This window comes from Hyla sarda, unplaced genomic scaffold, assembly GCF_029499605.1.
Source record: "Hyla sarda isolate aHylSar1 unplaced genomic scaffold, aHylSar1.hap1 scaffold_2173, whole genome shotgun sequence".
NCBI lineage: Eukaryota > Metazoa > Chordata > Amphibia > Anura > Hylidae > Hyla > Hyla sarda.
Genome location: NW_026608843.1, coordinates 24247 through 51294, shown reverse-complemented (window position 1 = coordinate 51294; position 27048 = coordinate 24247). Strand labels below are relative to the sequence as shown.

The following is a 27048-nucleotide window of genomic DNA, read 5'->3' as shown; positions in this document are numbered from 1 at the left end:
ACTACACACAGGAGGGGAGAGTATACTGCACTATATATATATATATACACAACACAACAACTACTAATACTACACACAGGAGGGGAGAGTATACTGCACTATATATATATATACACAACACAACAACCACTAATACTACACACAGGAGGGGAGAGTATACTGCACTATATATATATATATACACAACACAACAACCTACTAATACTACACACAGGAGGGGAGAGTATACTGCACTATATATATATATACACAACACAACAACCACTAATACTACACACAGGAGGGGAGAGTATACTGCACTATATATATTATATACACACAACACAACAACCACTAATACTACACACAGGAGGGGAGAGTATACTGCACTATATATATATATATACACAACACAACAACCACTAATACTACACACAGGAGGGGAGAGTATACTGCACTATATATATATATATACACACAACACAACAACCACTAATACTACACACAGGAGGGGAGAGTATACTGCACTATATATATATATACACACAACACAACAACCACTAATACTACACACAGGAGGGGGAGAGTATACTGCACTATATATATATATATATACACACAACACAACAACCACTAATACTACACACAGGAGGGGAGAGTATACTGCACTATATATATATATACACAACACAACAACCACTAATACTACACACAGGAGGGGGAGAGTATACTGCACTATATATATATATACACACAACACAACAACCACTAATACTACACACAGGAGGGGAGAGTATACTGCACTATTATATATATATATACACAACAACACAACAACTACTAATACTACACACAGGAGGGGAGAGTATACTGCACTATATATATATATACACAAACAACCACTAATACTACACACAGGAGGGGAGAGTATACTGCACTATATATATATATATATATACACACAACACAACAACCACTAATACTACACACAGGAGGGGAGAGTATACTGCACTATATATATATATATATACACACAACACAACAAACCACTAATACTACACACAGGAGGGGAGAGTATACTGCACTATATATATATATACACACACAACACAACAACCACTAATACTACACACAGGAGGGGAGAGTATACTGCACTATATATATATATATATACACAACACAACAACCACTAATACTACACACAGGAGGGGAGAGTATACTGCACTATATATATATATACACACAACACAACAACCACTAATACTACACACAGGAGGGGAGAGTATACTGCACTATATATATATATACACACACAACACAACAACCACTAATACTACACACAGGAGGGGAGAGTATACTGCACTATATATATATATATATACACAACACAACAACCACTAATACTACACACAGGAGGGGAGAGTATACTGCACTATATATATATATATATATACAACACAACAACCACTAATACTACACACAGGAGGGGAGAGTATACTGCACTATATATATATATACACAACACAACAACCACTAATACTACACACAGGAGGGGAGAGTATACTGCACTATATATATATATATACAACACAACAACCACTAATACTACACACAGGAGGGGAGAATATACTGCACTATATATATATACACAACACAACAACCACTAATACTACAACACAGGAGGGGAGAGTATACTGCACTATATATATATACACAACACAACAACCACTAATACTACACACAGGAGGGGAGAGTATACTGCACTATATATATATATATATATACACAACAACACAACAACTACTAATACTACACACAGGAGGGGAGAGTATACTGCACTATATATATATATATACACAACACAACAACCACTAATACTACACACAGGAGGGGAGAGTATACTGCACTATATATATATATATATACACACAACACAACAACCACTAATACTACACACAGGAGGGGAGAGTATACTGCACTATATATATATATATACACAACACAACAACCACTAATACTACACACAGGAGGGGAGAGTATACTGCACTATATAGATATATATATACAACACAACAACCACTAATACTACACACAGGAGGGGAGAGTATACTGCACTATATTATATATATATATACACAACACAACAACCACTAATACTACACACAGGAGGGGAGAGTATACTGCACTATATATATATATATACACAACACAACAACCACTAATACTACACACAGGAGGGAGAGTATACTGCACTATATATATATATATACACAACACAACAACCACTAATACTACACACAGGAGGGGAGAGTATACTGCACTATATATATATATATACACAACACAACAACCACTAATACTACACACAGGAGGGGAGAGTATACTGCACTATATATATATACACACAACACAACAACCACTAATACTACACACAGGAGGGGAGAGTATACTGCACTATATATATATATACACACACAACACAACAACCACTAATACTACACACAGGAGGGGAGAGTATACTGCACTATATATATATATACACAACACAACAACCACTAATACTACACACAGGAGGGGAGAGTATACTGCACTATATATATATATATATACACAACACAACAACTACTAATACTACACACAGGAGGGGAGAGTATACTGCACTATATATATATATATATATAAACACAACACAACAACCACTATTACTACACACAGGAGGGGAGAGTATACTGCACTATATATATATATACAAACACAACAACCACTAATACTACACACAGGAGGGGAGAGTATACTGCACTATATATATATATATATATACAACACAACAACTACTAATACTACACACAGGAGGGGAGAGTATACTGCACTATATATATATATACACACAACACAACAACCACTAATACTACACACAGGAGGGGGAGAGTATACTGCACTATATATATATATATACAACACAACAACCACTAATACTACACACAGGAGGGGAGAGTATACTGCACTATATATTATATATATATATATACACACAACACAACAACTACTAATACTACACACAGGAGGGGAGAGTATACTGCACTATATATATATATACACAACACAACAACCACTAATACTACACACAGGAGGGGAGTGTATACTGCACTATATATATATATATATACACAACACAACAACCACTAATACTACACACAGGAGGGGAGAGTATACTGCACTATATAGATATATAACACACACAACACAACAACCACTAATACTACACAGGAGGGGAGAGTATACTGCACTATATATATATATATACACAACACAACAACCACTAATACTACACACAGGAGGGGAGAGTATACTGCACTATATATATATATATATATACACAACACAACAACTACTAATACTACACACAGGAGGGGAGAGTATACTGCACTATATATATATATACACAACACAACAACCACTAATACTACACACAGGAGGGGAGAGTATACTGCACTATATATATATATACACAACACAACAACCACTAATACTACACACAGGAGGGGAGAGTATACTGCACTATATATATATATATACACAACACAACAACCACTAATACTACACACAGGAGGGGAGAGTATACTGCACTATATATATATATACACAACACAACAACCACTAATACTACACACAGGAGGGGAGAGTATACTGCACTATATATATATATACACAACACAACAACCACTAATACTACACACAGGAGGGGAGAGTATACTGCACTATATATATATATATATACACAACACAACAACTACTAATACTACACACAGGAGGGGAGAGTATACTGCACTATATATATATATATATACACAACACAACAACTACTAATACTACACACAGGAGGGGAGAGTATACTGCACTATATATATATATACACACACACAACACAACAACCACTTATACTACACACAGGAGGGGAGAGTATACTGCACTATATATATATACACACAACACAACAACCACTAATACTACACACAGGAGGGGAGAGTATACTGCACTATATAAATATATATATATATACACAACACAACAACTACTAATACTACACACAGGAGGGGAGAGTATACTGCACTATATATATATATACACACACACAACACAACAACCACTAATACTACACACAGGAGGGGAGAGTATACTGCACTATATATATATATATATACACAACACAACAACTACTAATACTACACACAGGAGGGGAGAGTATACTGCACTATATATATATATATATATACACAACACAACAACTACTAATACTACACACAGGAGGGAGAGTATACTGCACTATATATATATATACACAACACAACAACCACTAATACTACACACAGGAGGGGAGAGTATACTGCACTATATATATATATATACACAACACAACAACCACTAATACTACACACAGGAGGTGAGTGTATACTGCACTATATATATATATACACAACACAACAACCACTAATACTACACACAGGAGGGGAGAGTATACTGCACTATATATATATATATACACAACACAACAACGACTAATACTACACACAGGAGGGGAGAGTATACTGCACTATATATATATATATATACACAACACAACAACCACTAATACTACACACAGGAGGGGAGAGTATACTGCACTATATATATATATATATACACAACACAACAACCACTAATACTACACACAGGAGGGGAGAGTATACTGCACTATATATATATATACACAACACAACAACCACTAATACTACACACAGGAGGGGAGAGTATACTGCACTATATATATATATATACAACACAACAACCACTAATACTACACACAGGAGGGGAGAGTATACTGCACTATATATATATATATACACAACACAACAACCACTAATACTACACACAGGAGGGGAGAGTATACTGCACTATATATATATATACACAACACAACAACCACTAATACTACACACAGGAGGGGAGAGTATACTGCACTATATATATATATATACACAACACAACACAACAACTACTAATACTACACACAGGAGGGGAGAGTATACTGCACTATATATATATATACACACAACACAACAACCACTAATACTACACACAGGAGGGGAGAGTATACTGCACTATATATATATATATATATACACAACACAACAACCACTAATACTACACACAGGAGGGGAGAGTATACTGCACTATATATATATATATACACAACACAACACAACACAACAACTACTTATACTACACACAGGAGGGGAGAGTATACTGCACTATATATATATATATATATACACAACACAACAACCACTAATACTACACACAGGAGGGGAGAGTATACTGCACTATATATATATATACACACAAACACAACAACCACTAATACTACACACAGGAGGGGAGAGTATACTGCACTATATATATATATATATATATATATACAACACAACAACTACTAATACTACACACAGGAGGGGAGAGTATACTGCACTATATATATATATATACACAACAACACAACAACTACTATACTACACACAGGAGGGGAGTGTATACTGCACTATATATATATATATATACACACACAACAACTACTAATACTACACACAGGAGGGGAGAGTATACTGCACTATATATATATATACACACACAACACAACAACCACTAATACTACACACAGGAGGGGAGAATATACTGCATTATATATATATATACACAACACAACAACTACTAATACTACACACAGGAGGGGAGAGTATACTGCACTATATATATATATATATACACAACACAACAACCACTAATACTACACACAGGAGGTGAGAGTATACTGCACTATATATATATATATACACAACACAACAACCACTAAATACTACACACAGGAGGAGAGAGTATACTGCACTATATATATATATACACAACACAACAACTACTAATACTACACACAGGAGGGGAGAGTATACTGCACTATATATATATATATACACAACACAACAACTACTAATACTACACACAGGAGGGGAGAGTATACTGCACTATATATATATATATACACAACACAACAACTACTAATACTACACACAGGAGGGGAGAGTATACTGCACTATATATATATATATACACAACACAACAACTACTAATACTACACACAGGAGGGGAGAATATACTGCACTATATATATATATATACAACACAACAACCACTAATACTACACACAGGAGGGGAGAGTATACTGCACTATATATATATATATACACAAACACAACAACTACTAATACTACACACAGGAGGGGAGAGTATACTGCACTATATATATATATATACACAACACAACAACTACTAATACTACACACAGGAGGGGAGAGTATACTGCACTATATATATATATATACACACAACACAACACAACAACCACTAATACTACACACAGGAGGGGAGAGTATACTGCACTATATATATATATACACACAACACAACGACTACTAATACTACACACAGGAGGGGAGGGTATAGGCAGGGTTCTCCTTATAGTGCTGGGCTTGTATAGGCGGGGTTCTCCTTATTGTGCTGGGCTTGTATAGGCGGGGTTCTCCTTATAGTGCTGGGCTTGTATAGGAGGGGTTCTCCTTATTGTGTTGGGCTTGTATAGGCGGGGTTCTCCTTATTGTGCTGGGCTTGTATAGGCGGGGTTCTCCTTATAGTGCTGGGCTTGTATAGGCGGGGTTCTCCTTATTGTGTTGGGCTTGTATAGGCGGGGTTCTCCTTATAGTGCTGGGTTTGTATAGGCGGGGTTCTCCTTATTGTGCTGGGCTTGTATAGGCGGAGTTCTCTTTATTGTGCTGGGCTTGTATAGGCGGGGTTCTCCTTATTGTGCTGGGCTTGTATAGGCGGGGTTTTCCTTATTGTGCTGGGCTTGTATAGGCGGGGTTCTCCTTATAGTGCTGGGCTTGTATAGGCAGGGTTCTCCTTACTCTGCTGGGCTTGTATAGGCGGGGTTCTCCTTATAGTGCTGGGCTTGTATAGGCGGGGTTCTCCTTATAGTGCTGGGCTTGTATTGGCGGGGTTCTCCTTATTGTGCTGGGCTTGTATAGGCGGGGTTCTCTTTATTGTGCTGGGCTTGTATAGGCGGGGTTCTCCTTATTGTGTTGGGCTTGTATAGGCGGGGTTCTCCTTATTGTGCTTGGCTTGTATAGGCGGGGTTCTCTTTATTGTGCTGGGCTTGTATAGGCGGGGTTCTCCTTATTGTGTTGGGCTTGTATAGGCGGGGTTCTCCTTATAGTGCTGGGCTTGTATAGGCGGGGTTCTCCTTATAGTGCTTGGCTTGTATAGGCGGGGTTCTCCTTATTGTGCTGGGCTTGTATAGGCGGGGTTCTCCTTATAGTGCTGGGCTTGTATAGGCGGGGTTCTCCTTATTGTGCTGGGCTTGTATAGGCGGGGTTCTCCTTATAGTGCTGGGCTTGTATAGGCGGGGTTCTCCTTATAGTGCTGGGCTTGTATAGGCGGGGTTCTCCTTATTGTGCTGGGCTTGTATAGGCGGGGTTCTCCTTATAGTGCTGGGCTTGTATAGGCGGGGTTCTCCTTATTGTGCTGGGCTTGTATAGGCAGGGTTCTCCTTATAATGCTGGGCTTGTATAGGCGGGGTTCTCCTTATTGTGCTGGGCTTGTATAGGCGGGGTTCTCCTTATAGTGCTTGGCTTGTATAGGCGGGGTTTTCCTTATAGTGCTGGGCTTGTATAGACGGGTTCTCCTTATTGTGCTGGGCTTGTATAGGCGGGGTTCTCCTTATTGTGCTGGGCTTGTATAGGCGGGGTTCTCCTTATAGTTCTGGGCTTGTATAGGCGGGGTTCTCCTTATTGTGCTGGGCTTGTATAGGCGGGGTTCTCCTTATTGTGCTGGGCTTGTATAGGTAGGGTTCTCCTTATAGTGCTGGGCTTGTATAGGCGGGGTTCTCCTTATTGTGCTGGGCTTGTATAGGCGGGTTTCTCCTTATTGTGCTGGGCTTGTATAGGCGGGGTTCTCTTTATTGTGCTGGGCTTGTATAGGCAGGGTTCTCCTTACTCTGCTGGGCTTGTATAGGCGGGGTTCTCCTTATTGTGTTGGGCTTGTATAGGCGGGGTTTTCCTTATAGTGCTGGGCTTGTATAGGCGGGGTTCTCCTTATTGTGCTGGGCTTGTATAGGCAGGGTTCTCCTTATTGTGCTTGGCTTGTATAGGCAGGGTTCTCCTTATAGTGCTGGGCTTGTATAGTCGGGGTTCTCCTTGTTGTGCTGGGCTTGTTTAGGCAGGGTTCTCCTTATTGTGCTTGGCTTGTATAGGCGGGGTTCTCCTTATTGTGCTGGGCTTGTATAGGCGGGGTTCTCCTTATAGTGCTGGGCTTGTATAGGCGGGGTTCTCCATATAGTGCTGGGCTTGTATAGGCGGGGTTCTCCTTATTGTGCTGGGCTTGTATAGGCGGGGTTCTCCATATAGTGCTGGGCTTGTATAGGCGGGGTTCTCCTTATTGTGCTGGGCTTGTATAGGCGGGGTTCTCCTTATAGTGCTGGGCTTGTATAGGCGGGGTTCTCCTTATAGTGCTGGGCTTGTATAGGCAGGGTTCTCCTTATTGTGCTTGGCTTGTATAGGCGGGGTTCTCCTTATAGTGCTGGGCTTGTATAGGCGGGGTTCTCCTTATAGTGCTGGGCTTGTATAGGAGGGGTTCTCCTTATTGTGCTGGGCTTGTATAGGCGGGGTTCTCCTTATAGTGCTGGGCTTGTATAGGAGGGGTTCTCCATATAGTGCTGGGCTTGTATAGACGGGTTCTCCTTATTGTGCTGGGCTTGTATAGGCAGGGTTCTCCTTATAGTGCTGGGCTTGTATAGGCGGGGTTCTCCTTATAGTGCTGGGCTTGTATAGTCGGGGTTCTCCTTGTTGTGCTGGGCTTGTATAGGCGGGGTTCTCCTTATAGTGCTGGGATTGTATAGGCGGGGTTCTCCTTGTTGTGCTGGTCTTTTATAGGCGGGGTTCTCCTTATAGTGCTGGGCTTGTATAGGCGGGGTTCTCCTTACTCTGCTGGGCTTGTATAGGCGGGGTTCTCCTTATTGTTCTAAGCTTGTATAGGCAGGGTTCTCCTTATAGTGCTGGGCTTGTATAGGCGGGGTTCTCCTTATAGTGCTGGGCTTGTATAGGCGGGGTTCTCCTTATAGTGCTGGGCTTGTATAGGCTGGGTTCTCCTTATAGTGCTGGGCTTGTATAGGCGGGGTTCTCCTTATAGTGCTGGGCTTGTATAGGCGGGGTTCTCCTTATTGTACTGGGCTTGTATAGGCGCTGTTCTCCTTATTGTGCTGGGCTTGTATAGGCGGGGTTCTCCTTATAGTGCTGGGCTTGTATAGACGGGGTTCTCCTTATAGTGCTTGGCTTGTATAGGCGGGGTTCTCCTTATTGTGCTGGGCTTGTATAGGCGGGGTTCTCCTTATTGTGCTGGGCTTGTATAGGCGGGGTTCTCCTTATTGTGCTGGGCTTGTATAGGCGGGGTTCTCCTTATTGTGCTGGGCTTGTATAGGCGGGGTTCTCCTTATAGTGCTGGGCTTGTATAGGCGGGGTTCTCCTTATTGTGCTGGGCTTGTATAGGCGGGGTTCTCCTTATAGTGCTGGGCTTGTATAGGCGGGGTTCTCCTTATAGTGCTGGGCTTGTATAGGCAGGGTTCTCCTTATTGTGCTGGGCTTGTATAGGCAGGGTTCTCCTTGTTGTGCTGGGCTTGTATAGGCGGGGTTCTCCTTATAGTGCTGGGCTTGTATAGGCGGGGTTCTCCTTATTGTGCTTGGCTTGTATAGGCAGGGTTCTCCTTATTGTGCTTGGCTTGTATAGGCGGGGTTCTCCTTATAGTGCTGGGCTTGTATAGGCAGGGTTCTCCTTGTTGTGCTGGGCTTGTATAGGCGGGGTTCTCCTTATAGTGCTGGGCTTGTATAGGCAGGGTTCTCCTTGTTGTACTGGTCTTGTATAGGCAGGGTTCTCCTTGTTGTGCTGGTCTTGTATAGGCGGGGTTCTCCTTAAAGTGCTGGGCTTGTATTGGTGGGGTTCTCCTTACTCTGCTGGGCTTGTATAGGCGGGGTTCTCCTTATTGTGCTGAGCTTGTATAGGCGGGGTTCTCCTTATTGTGCTGGGCTTGTATAGGCGGGGTTCTCCTTACAGTGCTGGGCTTGTATAGGCGGGGTTCTCCTTACTGTGCTTGGCTTGTATAGGCGGGGTTCTCATTGTGCTGGGCTTGTATACGCGGGGTTCTCCTTACTCTGCTGGGCTTGTATAGGCGGGGTTCTCCTTATAGTGCTGGGCTTGTATAGGCGGGGTTCTCCTTATTGTGCTGGGCTTGTATAGGCGGGGTTCTCCTTATAGTGCTGGGCTTGTATAGGCGGGGTTCTCCTTATTGTGCTGGGCTTGTATAGGCGGGGTTCTCCTTATAGTGCTGGGCTTGTATAGGCGGGGTTCTCCTTATTGTGCTGGGCTTGTATAGGCGGGGTTCTCCTTATAGTGCTGGGCTTGTATAGGCGGGGTTCTCCTTATAGTGCTGGGCTTGTATAGGCGGGGTTCTCCTTATAGTGCTGGGCTTGTATAGGCAGGGTTCTCCTTATTGTGCTGGGCTTGTATAGGCAGGGTTCTCCTTATAGTGCTGGGCTTGTATAGGCGGGGTTCTCCTTATTGTGCTGGGCTTGTATAGGCGGGGTTCTCCTTATTGTGCTGGGCTTGTATAGGTGGGGTTCTCCTTATTGTGCTGGGCTTGTATAGGCGGGGTTCTCCTTATAGTGCTTGGCTTGTATAGGCGGGGTTTTCCTTATAGTGCTGGGCTTGTATAGACGGGTTCTCCTTATTGTGCTGGGCTTGTATAGGCGGGGTTCTCCTCATTGTGCTGGGCTTGTATAGGCGGGGTTCTCCTTATAGTGCTGGGCTTGTATAGGCGGGGTTCTCCTTATTGTGCTGGGCTTGTATAGGCGGGGTTCTCCTTATTGGGCTGGGCTTGTATAGGTAGGGTTCTCCTTATAGTGCTGGGCTTGTATAGGCGGGGTTCTCCTTATTGTGCTGGGCTTGTATAGGCGGGTTTCTCCTTATTGTGCTGGGCTTGTATAGGCGGGGTTCTCCTTATTGTGCTGGGCTTGTATAGGCAGGGTTCTCCTTATTGTGCTTGGCTTGTATAGGCAGGGTTCTCCTTATAGTGCTGGGCTTGTATAGGCGGGGTTCTCCTTACAGTGCTGGGCTTGTATAGGCGGGGTTCTCCTTACTGTGCTTGGCTTGTATAGGCGGGGTTCTCATTGTGCTGGGCTTGTATACGCGGGGTTCTCCTTACTCTGCTGGGCTTGTATAGGCGGGGTTCTCCTTATAGTGCTGGGCTTGTATAGGCGGGGTTCTCCTTATTGTGCTGGGCTTGTATAGGCGGGGTTCTCCTTATAGTGCTGGGCTTGTATAGGCGGGGTTCTCCTTATTGTGCTGGGCTTGTATAGGCGGGGTTCTCCTTATAGTGCTGGGCTTGTATAGGCGGGGTTCTCCTTATTGTGCTGGGCTTGTATAGGCGGGGTTCTCCTTATAGTGCTGGGCTTGTATAGGCGGGGTTCTCCTTATAGTGCTGGGCTTGTATAGGCGGGGTTCTCCTTATAGTGCTGGGCTTGTATAGGCAGGGTTCTCCTTATTGTGCTGGGCTTGTATAGGCAGGGTTCTCCTTATAGTGCTGGGCTTGTATAGGCGGGGTTCTCCTTATTGTGCTGGGCTTGTATAGGCGGGGTTCTCCTTATTGTGCTGGGCTTGTATAGGTGGGGTTCTCCTTATTGTGCTGGGCTTGTATAGGCGGGGTTCTCCTTATAGTGCTTGGCTTGTATAGGCGGGGTTTTCCTTATAGTGCTGGGCTTGTATAGACGGGTTCTCCTTATTGTGCTGGGCTTGTATAGGCGGGGTTCTCCTTATTGTGCTGGGCTTGTATAGGCGGGGTTCTCCTTATAGTGCTGGGCTTGTATAGGCGGGGTTCTCCTTATTGTGCTGGGCTTGTATAGGCGGGGTTCTCCTTATTGTGCTGGGCTTGTATAGGTAGGGTTCTCCTTATAGTGCTGGGCTTGTATAGGCGGGGTTCTCCTTATTGTGCTGGGCTTGTATAGGCGGGTTTCTCCTTATTGTGCTGGGCTTGTATAGGCGGGGTTCTCCTTATTGTGCTGGGCTTGTATAGGCAGGGTTCTCCTTATTGTGCTTGGCTTGTATAGGCAGGGTTCTCCTTATAGTGCTGGGCTTGTATAGGCGGGGTTCTCCTTATAGTGCTGGGCTTGTATAGGCGGGGTTCTCCTTATAGTGCTTGGCTTGTATAGGCGGGGTTCTCCTTATTGTGCTGGGCTTGTATAGGCGGGGTTCTCCTTATTGTGCTTGGCTTGTATAGGCGGGGTTCTCCTTATTGTGCTGGGCTTGTATAGGCGGGGTTCTCCTTATAGTGCTGAGCTTGTATAGGCGCGGTTCTCCTTATAGTGCTTGGCTTGTATAGGCAGGGTTCTCCTTGTTGTGCTGGGCTTGTATAGGCGGGGTTCTCCTTATAGTGCTGGGCTTGTTTAGGCAGGGTTCTCCTTATTGTGCTTGGCTTGTATAGGCGGGGTTCTCCTTATTGTGCTGGGCTTGTATAGGCGGGGTTCTCCTTATAGTGCTGGGCTTGTATAGGCGGGGTTCTCCATATAGTGCTGGGCTTGTATAGGCGGGGTTCTCCTTATTGTGCTGGGCTTGTATAGGCGGGGTTCTCCATATAGTGCTGGGCTTGTATAGGCAGGGTTCTCCTTATTGTGCTGGGCTTGTATAGGCGGGGTTCTCCTTATAGTGCTGGGCTTGTATAGGAGGGGTTCTCCTTATTGTGCTGGGCTTGTATAGGCGGGGTTCTCCTTATAGTGCTGGGCTTGTATAGGAGGGGTTCTCCATATAGTGCTGGGCTTGTATAGACGGGTTCTCCTTATTGTGCTGGGCTTGTATAGGCAGGGTTCTCCTTATAGTGCTGGGCTTGTATAGTCGGGGTTCTCCTTGTTGTGCTGGGCTTGTATAGGCGGGGTTCTCCTTATAGTGCTGGGATTGTATAGGCGGGGTTCTCCTTGTTGTGCTGGTCTTTTATAGGCGGGGTTCTCCTTATAGTGCTGGGCTTGTATAGGCGGGGTTCTCCTTACTCTGCTGGGCTTGTATAGGCGGGGTTCTCCTTATTGTTCTAAGCTTGTATAGGCAGGGTTCTCCTTATAGTGCTGGGCTTGTATAGGCAGGGTTCTCCTTATAGTGCTGGGCTTGTATAGGCAGGGTTCTCCTTGTTGTGCTGGGCTTGTATAGGCGGGGTTCTCCTTATTGTGCTGGGCTTGTATAGGCAGGGTTCTCCTTGTTGTGCTGCGCTTGTATAGGCGGGGTTCTCCTTATAGTGCTGGGCTTGTATAGGCGGGGTTCTCCTTATTGTGCTTGGCTTGTATAGGCAGGGTTCTCCTTATTGTGCTTGGCTTGTATAGGCAGGGTTCTCCTTATAGTGCTGGGCTTGTATAGGCAGGGTTCTCCTTGTTGTGCTGGGCTTGTATAGGCGGGGTTCTCCTTATAGTGCTGGGCTTGTATAGGCAGGGTTCTCCTTGTTGTACTGGTCTTGTATAGGCAGGGTTCTCCTTATAGTGCTGGGCTTGTATAGGCGGGGTTCTCCTTGTTGTGCTGGTCTTGTATAGGCGGGGTTCTCCTTAAAGTGCTGGGCTTGTATTGGTGGGGTTCTCCTTACTCTGCTGGGCTTGTATAGGCGGGGTTCTCCTTATTGTGCTGAGCTTGTATAGGCGGGGTTCTCCTTGTTGTGCTGGGCTTGTATAGGCGGGGTTCTCCTTATAGTGCTGGGCTTGTATAGGCGGGGTTCTCCTTACAGTGCTGGGCTTGTATAGGCGGGGTTCTCCTTACTGTGCTTGGCTTGTATAGGCGGGGTTCTCATTGTTGTGCTGGTCTTGTATAGGCGGGGTTCTCCTTAAAGTGCTGGGCTTGTATTGGTGGGGTTCTCCTTACTCTGCTGGGCTTGTATAGGCGGGGTTCTCCTTATTGTGCTGAGCTTGTATAGGCGGGGTTCTCCTTGTTGTGCTGGGCTTGTATAGGCGGGGTTCTCCTTATAGTGCTGGGCTTGTATAGGCGGGGTTCTCCTTATAGTGCTGGGCTTGTATAGGCGGGGTTCTCCTTATACTGCTGGGCTTGTATAGGCGGGGTTCTCATTGTGCTGGGCTTGTATAGGCGGGGTTCTCCTTATAGTGCTGGGCTTGTATAGGCAGGGTTCTCCCTGTAGTGCTGGGCTTGTATAGGCGGGGTTCTCCTTGTTGTGCTGGGCTTGTATAGGCAGGGTTCTCCTTATAGTGCTTGGCTTGTATAGGCGGGGTTCTCCTTATAGTGCTTGGCTTGTATAGGCGGGGTTCTCCTTATAGTGCTTGGCTTGTATAGGCGGGGTTCTCCTTATAGTGCTGGGCTTGTATAGGCGGGGTTCTCCTTATTGTGCTGGGCATGTATAGGCGGGGTTCTCCTTATAGTGCTGGGCTTGTATAGGCGGGGTTTTCCTTACAGTGCTGGGCTTGTATAGGCGGAGTTCTCCTTATAGTGCTGGGCTTGTATAGGCGGGGTTCTCCTTATAGTGCTGGGCTTGTATAGGCGGGGTTTTCCTTACAGTGCTGGGCTTGTATAGGCGGGGTTCTCCTTATAGTGCTGGGCTTGTATAGGCAGGGGTCTCCTTATAGTGCTGGGCTTGTATAGGCGAGGTTCTCCTTCTAGTGCTGGGCTTGTATAGGCAGGGTTCTCCTTACTCTGCTGGGCTTGTATAGGCGGGGTTCTCCTTATAGTGCTGGGCTTGTATAGGCGGGGTTCTCCTTATTGTGCTGGGCTTGTATAGGCGGGGTTCTCCTTATTGTGCTGGGCTTGTATAGGCGGGGTTCTCCTTATAGTGCTGGGCTTGTATAGGCGGGGTTCTCCTTATAGTGCTGGGCTTGTATAGGCGGGGTTCTCCTTATAGTGCTGAGCTTGTATAGGCACGGTTCTCCTTATAGTGCTTGGCTTGTATAGGCGGGGTTCTCCTTCTAGTGCTGGGCTTGTATAGGCAGGGTTCTCCTTACTCTGCTGGGCTTGTATAGGCGGGGTTCTCCTTATAGTGCTGGGCTTGTATAGGCGGGGTTCTCCTTATTGTGCTGGGCTTGTATAGGCGGGGTTCTCCTTATAGTGCTGGGCTTGTATAGGCGCGGTTCTCCTTATTGTGCTGGGCTTGTATAGGCGGGGTTCTCCTTATTGTGTTGGGCCTGTATAGGCGGGGTTCTCCTTATAGTGCTGAGCTTGTATAGGCACGGTTCTCCTTATAGTGCTTGGCTTGTATAGGCGGGGTTCTCCTTATAGTGCTTGGCTTGTATAGGCAGGGTTCTCCTTGTTGTGCTGGGCTTGTATAGGCGGGGTTCTCCTTATAGTGCTGGGCTTGTATAGGCGGGGTTCTCCTTATAGTGCTGGGCTTGTATAGGCGGGGTTCTCTTTGTTGTGCTGGGCTTGTATAGGCGCGTTTCTCCTTATAGTGCTTGGCTTGTATAGGCGGGGTTCTCCTTATAGTGCTTGGCTTGTATAGGCGGGGTTCTCCTTATAGTGCTTGGCTTGTATAGGCGGGATTCTCCTTATAGTGCTGGGCTTGTATAGGCGGGTTCTCCTTATAGTGCTGGGCTTGTATTGGCGGGGTTCTCCTTATAGTGCTGGGCTTGTATAGGCGGGGTTTTCCTTACAGTGCTGGGCTTGTATAGGCGGGGTTCTCCTTATAGTGCTGGGCTTGTATAGGCAGGGGTCTCCTTATAGTGCTGGGCTTGTATAGGCGAGGTTCTCCTTCTAGTGCTGGGCTTGTATAGGCAGGGTTCTCCTTACTCTGCTGGGCTTGTATAGGCGGGGTTCTCCTTATTGTGCTGGGCTTGTATAGGCGGGGTTCTCCTTATTGTGCTGGGCTTGTATAGGCGGGGTTCTCCTTATAGTGCTGGGCTTGTATAGGCGCGGTTCTCCTTATAGTGCTGGGCTTGTATAGGAGGGGTTCTCCATATAGTGCTGGGCTTGTATAGACGGGTTCTCCTTATAGTGCTTGGCTTGTATAGGCGGGGTTCTCCTTATAGTGCTGGGCTTGTATAGGCGGGGTTCTCCTTATAGTGCTGGGCTTGTATAGGCGCGGTTCTCCTTATAGTGCTGGGCTTGTATAGGCGGGGTTCTCCTTATTGTGCTGGGCTTGTATAGGCGGGGTTCTCCTTATAGTGCTGGGCTTGTATAGGCGAGGTTCTCCTTATAGTGCTGAGCTTGTATAGGCGCGGTTCTCCTTATAGTGCTTGGCTTGTATAGGCGGGGTTCTCCTTATAGTGCTTGGCTTGTATAGGCGGGGTTCTCCTTGTTGTGCTGGGCTTGTATAGTCGGGGTTCTCCTTATTGTGCTGGGCTTGTATAGGCGGGGTTCTCTTTGTTGTGCTGGGCTTGTATAGGCGCGGTTCTCCTTATAGTGCTTGGCTTGTATAGGCGGGGTTCTCCTTGTTGTGCTGGGCTTGTATAGGCGAGGTTCTCCTTCTAGTGCTGGGCTTGTATAGGCAGGGTTCTCCTTACTCTGCTGGGCTTGTATAGGCGGGGTTCTCCTTATAGTGCTGGGCTTGTATAGGCGGGGTTCTACTTAATGTGCTGGGCTTGTATAGGCAGGGTTCTCCTTATAGTGCTTGGCTTGTATAGGCGCGGTTCTCCTTATTGTGCTGGGCTTGTATAGGCGGGGTTCTCCTTATAGTGCTGAGCTTGTATAGGCGCGGTTCTCCTTATAGTGCTTGGCTTGTATAGGCGGGGTTCTCCTTATAGTGCTTGGCTTGTATAGGCGGGGTTCTCCTTATAGTGCTGGGCTTGTATAGGCGGGGTTCTCCTTATAGTGCTTGACTTGTATAGGCAGGGTTCTCCTTGTTGTGCTGGGCTTGTATAGGCGGGGTTCTCCTTATAGTGCTGGGCTTGTATAGGCGGGGTTCTCCTTATAGTGCTTGGCTTGTATAGGCAGGGTTCTCCTTGTTGTGCTGAGCTTGTATAGGCGCGGTTCTCCTTATAGTGCTTGGCTTGTATAGGCGGGGTTCTCCTTATAGTGCTTGGCTTGTATAGGCAGGGTTCTCCTTGTTGTGCTGGGCTTGTATAGGCGGGGTTCTCCTTATAGTGCTGGGCTTGTATAGGCGGGGTTCTCCTTATAGTGCTGGGCTTGTATAGGCGGGGTTCTCCTTATTGTGCTGGGCTTGTATAGGCGGGGTTCTCCTTATTGTGCTGGGCTTGTATAGGCGGGGTTCTCCTTATTGTGCTGGGCTTGTATAGGCGGGGTTCTCCTTATAGTGCTGGGTTTGTATAGGTGGGGTTCTCCTTATAGTGCTGGGCTTGTATAGGCGCGGTTCTCCTTATTGTGCTGGGCTTGTATAGGCGGGGTTCTCCTTATAGTGCTGAGCTTGTATAGGCGCGGTTCTCCTTATAGTGCTTGGCTTGTATAGGCAGGGTTCTCCTTGTTGTGCTGGGCTTGTATAGGCAGGGTTCTCCTTATAGTGCTGGGCTTGTATAGGCGGGTTCTCCTTATAGTGCTGGGCTTGTATTGGCGGGGTTCTCCTTATAGTGCTGGGCTTGTATAGACGGGTTCTCCTTATAGTGCTGGGCTTGTATAGGCGGGTTCTCCTTATAGTGCTGGGCTTGTATTGGCGGGGTTCTCCTTATAGTGCTGGGCTTGTATTGGCGGGGTTCTCCTTATAGTGCTGGGCTTGTATAGGCGGGGGTCTCCTTATAGTGCTGGGCTTGTATAGGCGAGGTTCTCCTTATAGTGCTTGGCTTGTATAGGCGAGGTTCTCCTTATAGTGCTGGGCTTGTACAGGCGGGGTTCTCCTTATTTTGCTGGGCTTGTATAGGCGGGGTTCTCCTTATAGTGCTGGGCTTGTATAGACGGGTTCTCCTTATTGTGCTGGGCTTGTATAGGCGGGGTTCTCCTTACTCTGCTGGGCTTGTATAGGCGAGGTTCTCCTTATTGTGCTGAGCTTGTATAGGCGGGGTTCTCCTTATAGTGCTGGGCTTGTATAGGCGAGGTTCTCCTTATTGTGCTGGGCTTGTATAGGCGGGGTTCTCCTTATAGTGCTGTGCTTGTACAGGCGGGGTTCTCCTTATTTTGCTGGGCTTGTATAGGCGGGGTTCTCCTTATAGTGCTGGGCTTGTATAGACGGGTTCTCCTTATTGTGCTGGGCTTGTATAGGCGGGGTTCTCCTTATAGTGCTGGGCTTGTATAGGCGGGGTTCTCCTTATAGTGCTGGGCTTGTATAGGCAGGGTTCTCCTTATTGTGCTGGGCTTGTATAGGCGGGGTTCTCCTTATAGTGCTGGGCTTGTATAGACGGGTTCTCCTTATTGTGCTGGGCTTGTATAGGCGGGGTTCTCCTTATTGTGCTGGGCTTGTATAGGCGGGGTTCTCCTTATAGTGCTGGGCTTGTATAGGCGGGGTTCTCCTTATAGTGCTGGGCTTGTATAGGCGGGGTTCTCCTTATAGTGCTGGGCTTGTATAGGCGGGGTTCTCCTTATAGTGCTGGGCTTGTATAGGCGGGGTTCTCCTTATAGTGCTGGGCTTGTATAGGCAGGGTTCTCCTTATAGTGCTGGGCTTGTATAGGCGGGGTTCTCCTTATAGTGCTGGGCTTGTATAGGCGGGGTTCTCCTTGTTGTCCTCACCGTCTCCTCTTCCCGCAGGTAACAATGGCGCAGGATGACACCGTCCTCCATCTGAGGAGAAGCTTTCGGGAGGGGAGGACGAGGCCGATGCAGTTCAGGATCTCACAGCTGGAGGCGCTAAACAGATTCCTAGAGGAGAAAAAGAGTCAGATCCTGGAGAGTCTGAAGAAAGATCTCAACAAGGTGACAACCGGAGGAAATAATACCGCCAAACACTATATATCCCCCCCAATAATACCGCCAAACACCATATATCCCCCCCAATAATACCGCCAAACACCATATATCCCCCCCAATAATACCGCCAAACACCATATATCCCCCCCAATAATACCGCCAAACACCATATATCCCCCCCAATAATACCGCCAAACACCATATATCCCCCCCAATAATACCGCCAAACACCATATATCCCCCCCAATAATACCGCCAAACACCATATATCCCCCCCAATAATACCGCCAAACACCATATATCCCCCCCAATAATACCGCCAAACACCATATATCCCCCCCAATAATACCGCCAAACACCATATATCCCCCCCAATAATACCGCCAAACACCATATATCCCCCCAATAATACCGCCAAACACCATATATCCCCCCAATAATACCGCCAAACACCATATATCCCCCCAATAATACCGCCAAACACCATATATCCCCCCAATAATACCGCCAAACACCATATATCCCCCCAATAATACCGCCAAACACCATATATCCCCCCAATAATACCGCCAAACACCATATATCCCCCCAATAATACCGCCAAACACTATATATCCCCCCAATAATACCGCCAAACACCATATATCCCCCCAATAATACCGCCAAACACCATATATCCCCCCAATAATACCGCCAAACACCATATATCCCCCCAATAATACCGCCAAACACCATATATCCCCCCAATAATACCGCCAAACACCATATATCCCCCCAATAATACCGCCAAACACCATATATCCCCCCAATAATACCGCCAAACACCATATATCCCCCAAATAATACCGCCAAACACCATATATCCCCCCAATAATACCGCCAAACACCATATATCCCCCCAATAATACCGCCAAACACCATATATCACCCAATAATACCGCCAAACACCATATATCCACCCAATAATACCGCCAAACACCATATATCACCCCAATAATACCGCCAAACACTATATATCCCCCCAATAATACCGCCAAACACTATATATCCCCCAATAATACCGCCAAACACTATATATCCCCCCAATAATACCGCCAAACACCATATATCACCCAATAATACCGCCAAACACCATATATCCACCCAATAATACCGCCAAACACCATATATCCACCCAATAATACCGCCAAACACTATCACCCAATAATACCGCCAAACACCATATATCCACCCAATAATACCGCCAAACACTATCACCCAATAATACCGCCAAACACCATATATCCACCCAATAATACCGCCAAACACTATCACCCAATAATACCGCCAAACACCATATATCCACCCAATAATACCGCCAAACACCATATATCCACACAATGATACTGCCAAATGCCATATAGTCAGTACAATAATACCACCATATAGTCAGTACAATAATACCACCATATAGTCAGTACAATAATACCACCATATAGTCAGTACAATAATACCACCATATAGTCAGTACAATACCATACAACCTCACTGCATAGTGCCTAGAAGTGCTGCCCAACCGTTCTCAAATAAAGTCACCTTATAGAGCAAAATTATACCGCCAATCACCATATAGAGCCAAATGTACAATAGTAACCAGTAGATACAACAGGGAGCTCACTTACTACTATTATAATTGTGCACAAATCACCGCTCCCCATTCTCCAATGTACAGGTGGGAGAAAAAGTAAGTGAACCCTTATATAATAACCTGCAGTTACAGGGAGGCCCTTGTTCAGTGTTCTCCTCTCGGAATCATGGAATCTTGTAGAACAATGTTCTCCCAGTGTGGACTCGATGGTGGGTTATACCTGGGCAGGACACATGTGGTCCGGGGGTAGGCAGGTCACGGGGGTAGGCAGGTCACGGGGGTAGGCAGGTCACATGTGGTCCCGGGGGTAGGCAGGTCACATGTGGTCCCGGGGGTAGGCAGGTCACATGTGGTCACGGGGGTAGGCAGGTCACATGTGGTCCCGGGGTAGGCAGGTCACATGTGGTCCCGGGGTAGGCAGGTCACGGGGGTAGGCAGGTCACGGGGGTAGGCAGGTCACATGTGGTCCCGGGGGTAGGCAGGTCACATGTGGTCCCGGGGGTAGGCAGGTCACATGTGGTCCCGGGGGTAGGCAGGTCACATGTGGTCCCGGGGGTAGGCAGGTCACATGTGGTCCCGGGGGTAGGCAGGTCACATGTGGTCCCGGGGGTAGGCAGGTCACATGTGGTCCCGGGGGTAGGCAGGTCACATGTGGTCCCGGGGGTAGGCAGGTCCCATGTGGTCCCGGGGGTAGGCAGGTCCCATGTGGTCCCGGGGTAGGCAGGTCACATGTGGTCCCGGGGGTAGGCAGGTCACATGTGGTCCCGGGGGTAGGCAGGTCACATGTGGTCCCGGGGGTAGGCAGGTCACATGTGGTCCCGGGGGTAGGCAGGTCACATGTGGTCCCGGGGGTAGGCAGGTCACATGTGGTCCCGGGGGTAGGCAGGTCACATGTGGTCCCGGGGGTAGGCAGGTCACATGTGGTCCCGGGGTAGGCAGGTCACATGTGGTCCCGGGGTAGGCAGGTCCCGGGGTAGGCAGGTCCCTAGGCAGGACACATGTGGTCCCGGGGTAGGCAGGTCCCTGAGTAGGAAGGTCCCAGGGTAGGCAGGTCCCAACAGGTTTGGGTCCACTCCTCCTGGTATAAGAAAAAGAGAGATGGGAGGGGGCACCTGGTGTAATACTCTGGGGTTACCAGAGGTCGTAGGTTAAGGGGCGCATGACCCCGCGGTAGAGGCTGCTCACCTTCTACCCACATGTGAGGGTCCAATAGCCGGACCCGCTGCTCAGCCTGAGGTCACAGGACAGGAAGAACGACAAGCGAAACCCCGGAAAACATTGGAGATAAAATAACCCAAAGCCAGAGATGTAGGAGAACAAAACAAGTAAATAAAATACAATGGAGATTACGCGTTTCGGGGGAGCCACCCCCTTCTTCACAAGGGACCTAGTCCTGTCCCTTCCTTAAGTCCCCTTAGGGGCTCTCCTGCAGGGCTCCCCCCTTGCTCATCTGTCTATTGTGTATGCATTGTCAATAAGTATAAAGTTTGTACAAATGCATAGAATGTATAGGACCTTCCTTGGTCATGCGATCTACTGTCATGTGATATACCCAGAGTTCCCTGGGTACAGGACCCACAGGCTTAGCAACCAATGGGATTAGTCCAGCCCCCTGTATATTAGGGGCTGCAGTCTCTTATCTCCTGGATCTAAAGCGCAATCTCAGCAGATTCATAAATCATCTCATCGAGGCGAAAGCCTGAAGAACCTGCAGACACTAAAAAGGTGAGTTACCAAGCGCCCCACAAATCTAGTGACTACTACTCAGCTCAAGAATACAATTAATAGCACAGTGGCCTGCAGACACTAAAACAGGAGTTACCAAGCGCCCCACAAATCTAGTGACTACTACTCAGCTCAAGAATACAATTAATAGCACAGTGGCCTGCAGACACTAAAAACGTGCGTTACCAAGCTCCCCACAAATCTAGTGACTACTACTCAGCTCAAGGATACAATTAATAACACAGTGGCCTGCAGACACTAAAAACAGGAGTTACCAAGCGCCCCACAAATCTAGTGACTACTACTCAGCTCAAGAATACAATTAATAGCACAGTGGCCTGCAGACACTAAAAACGTGCGTTACCAAGCTCCCCACAAATCTAGTGACTACTACTCAGCTCAAGAATACAATTAATAACACAGTGGCCTGCAGACACTAAAACAGGAGTTACCAAGTGCCCTACAAATCTAGTGACTACTACTCAGCTCAAGGATACAATTAATAACACAGTGGCCTGCAGACACTAAAAACGTGCGTTACCAAGCGCCCCACAAATCTAGTGACTACTACTCAGCTCAAGAATACAATTAATAGCACAGTGGCCTGCAGACACTAAAAACGTGCGTTACCAAGCTCCCCACAAATCTAGTGACTACTACTCAGCTCAAGAATACAATTAATAACACAGTGGCCTGCAGACACTAAAACAGGAGTTACCAAGTGCCCTACAAATCTAGTGACTACTACTCAGCTCAAGGATACAATTAATAACACAGTGGCCTGCAGACACTAAAAACGTGCGTTACCAAGCGCCCCACAAATCTAGTGACTACTACTCAGCTCAAGAATACAATTAATAGCACAGTGGCCTGCAGACACTAAAAACGTGCGTTACCAAGCTCCCCACAAATCTAGTGACTACTACTCAGCTCAAGAATACAATTAATAGCACAGTGGCCTGCAGACACTAAAAACAGGAGTTACCAAGTGCCCTACAAATCTAGTGACTACTACTCAGCTCAAGGATACAATTAGTAGCACAGTGGCCTGCAGACACTAAAAACGTGCATTACCAAGCGTAATCTCCATTGTATTTGTTTTTCCCTCCAGTGTTTTGTATTATATCTCGTTCTGTTTACAGTGATAATAATATTAACCCTTTACACACCTCAGTGCAGGCACTAAACAAGGTACACAGGGGGCGCCACTGCAGGCCGGGGCCACAAATACCGTCATGGGCCCAAAAACAGCAACTGGACCCGGGGGCCCCGTATTGTGTCACAGTCTGGATGGAGATCAGGATCCTAGACAATCTGACGGGGACACACACAGGACAATCTGACGGGGACACACACAGGACAATCTGACGGGGACACACACAGGACAATCTGACGGGGACACACACAGGACAATCTGACGGGCACACACAGGACAATCTGACGGGGACACAGGACAATCTGACGGGGACACAGGACAATCTGACGGGGACACACACAGGACAATCTGACGGACACACACAGGACAATCTGACGGGGACACACACAGGACAATCTGACGGGGACACACACAGGACAATCTGACGGGCACACAGGACAATCTGACGGGCACACAGGACAATCTGACGGGCACACAGGACAATCTGACGGGGACACACACAGGACAATCTGACGGGGACACACACAGGACAATCTGACGGGGACACACACAGGACAATCTGACGGGCACACAGGACAATCTGACGGGGACACACACAGGACAATCTGACGGGCACACAGGACAATCTGACGGGGACACACACAGGACAATCTGACGGGGACACACACAGGACAATCTGACGGGCACACACACAGGACAATCTGACGGGGACACAGGACAATCTGACGGGGACACAGGACAATCTGACGGGGACACAGGACAATCTGACGGGGACACACACAGGACAATCTGACGGGGACACAGGACAATCTGACGGGGACACACACAGGACAATCTGACGGGGACACACACAGGACAATCTGACGGGGACACACACAGGACAATCTGACGGGGACACACACAGGACAATCTGACGGGGACACACACAGGACAATCTGACGGGGACACACACAGGACAATCTGACGGGGACACACACAGGACAATCTGACGGGGACACACACAGGACAATCTGACGGGGACACACACAGGACAATCTGACGGGGACACACACAGGACAATCTGACGGGGACACACACAGGACAATCTGACGGGGACACACACAGGACAATCTGACGGGGACACACACAGGACAATCTGACGGGGACACACACAGGACAATCTGACGGACACACACAGGACAATCTGACGGGGACACACAGGACAATCTGACGGGGACACACACACAGGACAATCTGACGGGGACACACACACAGGACAATCTGACGGGGACACACACACAGGACAATCTGACGGGGACACACACACAGGACAATCTGACGGGGACACACACACAGGACAATCTGACGGGGACACACACACAGGACAATCTGACGGGGACACACACACAGGACAATCTGACGGGGACACACACACAGGACAATCTGACGGGGACACACACACAGGACAATCTGACGGGGACACACACACAGGACAATCTGACGGGGACACACACACAGGACAATCTGACGGGGACACACACACAGGACAATCTGATGGACACACACAGGACAATCTGATGGACACACACAGGACAATCTGATGGACACACACAGGACAATCTGACGGGGACACACACAGGACAATCTGATGGGGACACACACAGGACAATCTGATGGGGACACACAGGACAATCTGATGGACACACACAGGACAATCTGATGGGGACACACACAGGACAATCTGATGGGGACACACACAGGACAATCTGATGGACACACAGGACAATCTGATGGGGACACAGGACAATCTGATGGGGACACACACAGGACAATCTGACGGGGACACACACAGGACAATCTGACGGGGACACACACAGGACAATCTGACGGGGACACACACAGGACAATCTGATGGGGACACACACAGGACAATCTGACGGACACACACAGGACAATCTGACGGGGACACACACAGGACAATCTGACGGGGACACACACAGGACAATCTGACGGGGACACACACAGGACAATCTGACGGGGACACACACAGGACAATCTGATGGGGACACACACAGGACAATCTGATGGACACACAGGACAATCTGATGGACACACACGGGACAATCTGACGGGGACACACACGGGACAATCTGATGGGGACACACACAGGACAATCTGACGGGGACACAGGACAATCTGACGGGGACACAGGACAATCTGACGGGGACACACACAGGACAATCTGACGGACACACACAGGACAATCTGATGGACACACACAGGACAATCTGACGGACACACACAGGACAATCTGATGGGGACACACAGGACAATCTGACGGACACACACAGGACAATCTGATGGGGACACACAGGACAATCTGATGGACACACAGGACAATCTGATGGACACACACGGGACAATCTGACGGGGACACACACAGGACAATCTGATGGGGACACACACGGGACAATCTGATGGGGACACACACAGGACAATCTGACGGGGACACAGGACAATCTGACGGGGACACAGGACAATCTGACGGGGACACACACAGGACAATCTGACGGACACACACAGGACAATCTGATGGACACACACAGGACAATCTGATGGGGACACACAGGACAATCTGACGGGGACACACAGGACAATCTGACGGGGACACACAGGACAATCTGACGGGGACACACAGGACAATCTGATGGGGACACACAGGACAATCTGACGGGGACACACACAGGACAATCTGATGGGGACACACAGGACAATCTGACGGGGACACACACAGGACAATCTGATGGGGACACACAGGACAATCTGATGGGGACACACAGGACAATCTTATGGGGACACACACAGGACAATCTGATGGGGACACACACAGGACAATCTGACGGGGACACACAGGACAATCTGATGGGGACACACAGGACAATCTGATGGGGACACAGGACAATCTGACGGGGACACAGGACAATCTGATGGACACACACAGGACAATCTGATGGACACACACAGGACAATCTGATGGACACACACAGGACAATCTGATGGACACACACAGGACAATCTGACGGGGACACAGGACAATCTGATGGGGACACACAGGACAATCTTTGGGGTTGTTGACTGCTCTTCCTCATTTTTCAGCCTCCATTTGAAGCGGAGCTATCAGAGCTGAGTCTGGTGAAAAGTGAGATAAACTTGGCCCTGAACAACCTGAGCTCCTGGATGAAGGACGAGTACGTGTCCAAGAATTGGGTGAGTCCACGGATCAGGACCAGTCCACGTGTCCACCCCAGAGTCCAATACTTGAGCCACCAATGTACCCCGAGAGACATCTAATCTATGAGCAAATAATGGAGGAGGAGTGCAGGGTGATGAGGGGAGGAGCATGGAGGTGCAGGGTGATGAGGGGAGGAGCATGGAGGAGCAGGGTGATGAGGGGAGGAGCATGGAGGTGCAGGGTGATGGGGGGAGGAGCATGGAGGTGCAGGGTGATGAGGAGAGGAGCATGGAGGTGCAGGGTGATGAGGGGAGGAGCATGGAGGTGCAGGGTGATGGGGGGAGGAGCATGGAGGTGCAGGGTGATGAGGGGAGGAGCATGGAGGTGCAGGGTGATGAAGAGAGGAGCATGGAGGTGCAGGGTGATGAGAGGAGCATGGAGGTGCAGGGTGATGAGGAGAGGAGCAT

At 47.6% G+C, this 27048-nt stretch overlaps 1 protein-coding gene across 1 annotated transcript; it reads left to right on the top strand.

Moving 5' to 3' along the window:
* The first annotated feature begins 5778 nt into the window (after positions 1–5778).
* On the top strand, positions 5779–26700 carry LOC130319822 (aldehyde dehydrogenase family 3 member B1-like). The gene is made up of 3 exons (XM_056553002.1): positions 5779–5813; positions 18704–18868; positions 26506–26700. The coding sequence occupies exons 2-3, from the start codon at positions 18710–18712 to the stop codon at positions 26698–26700; spliced, it is 354 nt and encodes a 117-aa protein (XP_056408977.1). The 5' UTR covers positions 5779–5813; positions 18704–18709.
* The last annotated feature ends 348 nt before the right edge of the window (positions 26701–27048 follow it).

Coding starts and splice junctions, on each gene's coding strand:
- LOC130319822 (XM_056553002.1), top strand. CDS start 18,710: ATGGCGCAGGATGACACCGTCCTCCATCTGAGGAGAAGCTTTCGGGAG. Junction 18,869..26,505: donor TGAAGAAAGATCTCAACAAG/GTGACAACCGGA, acceptor CTCATTTTTCAG/CCTCCATTTGAAGCGGAGCT.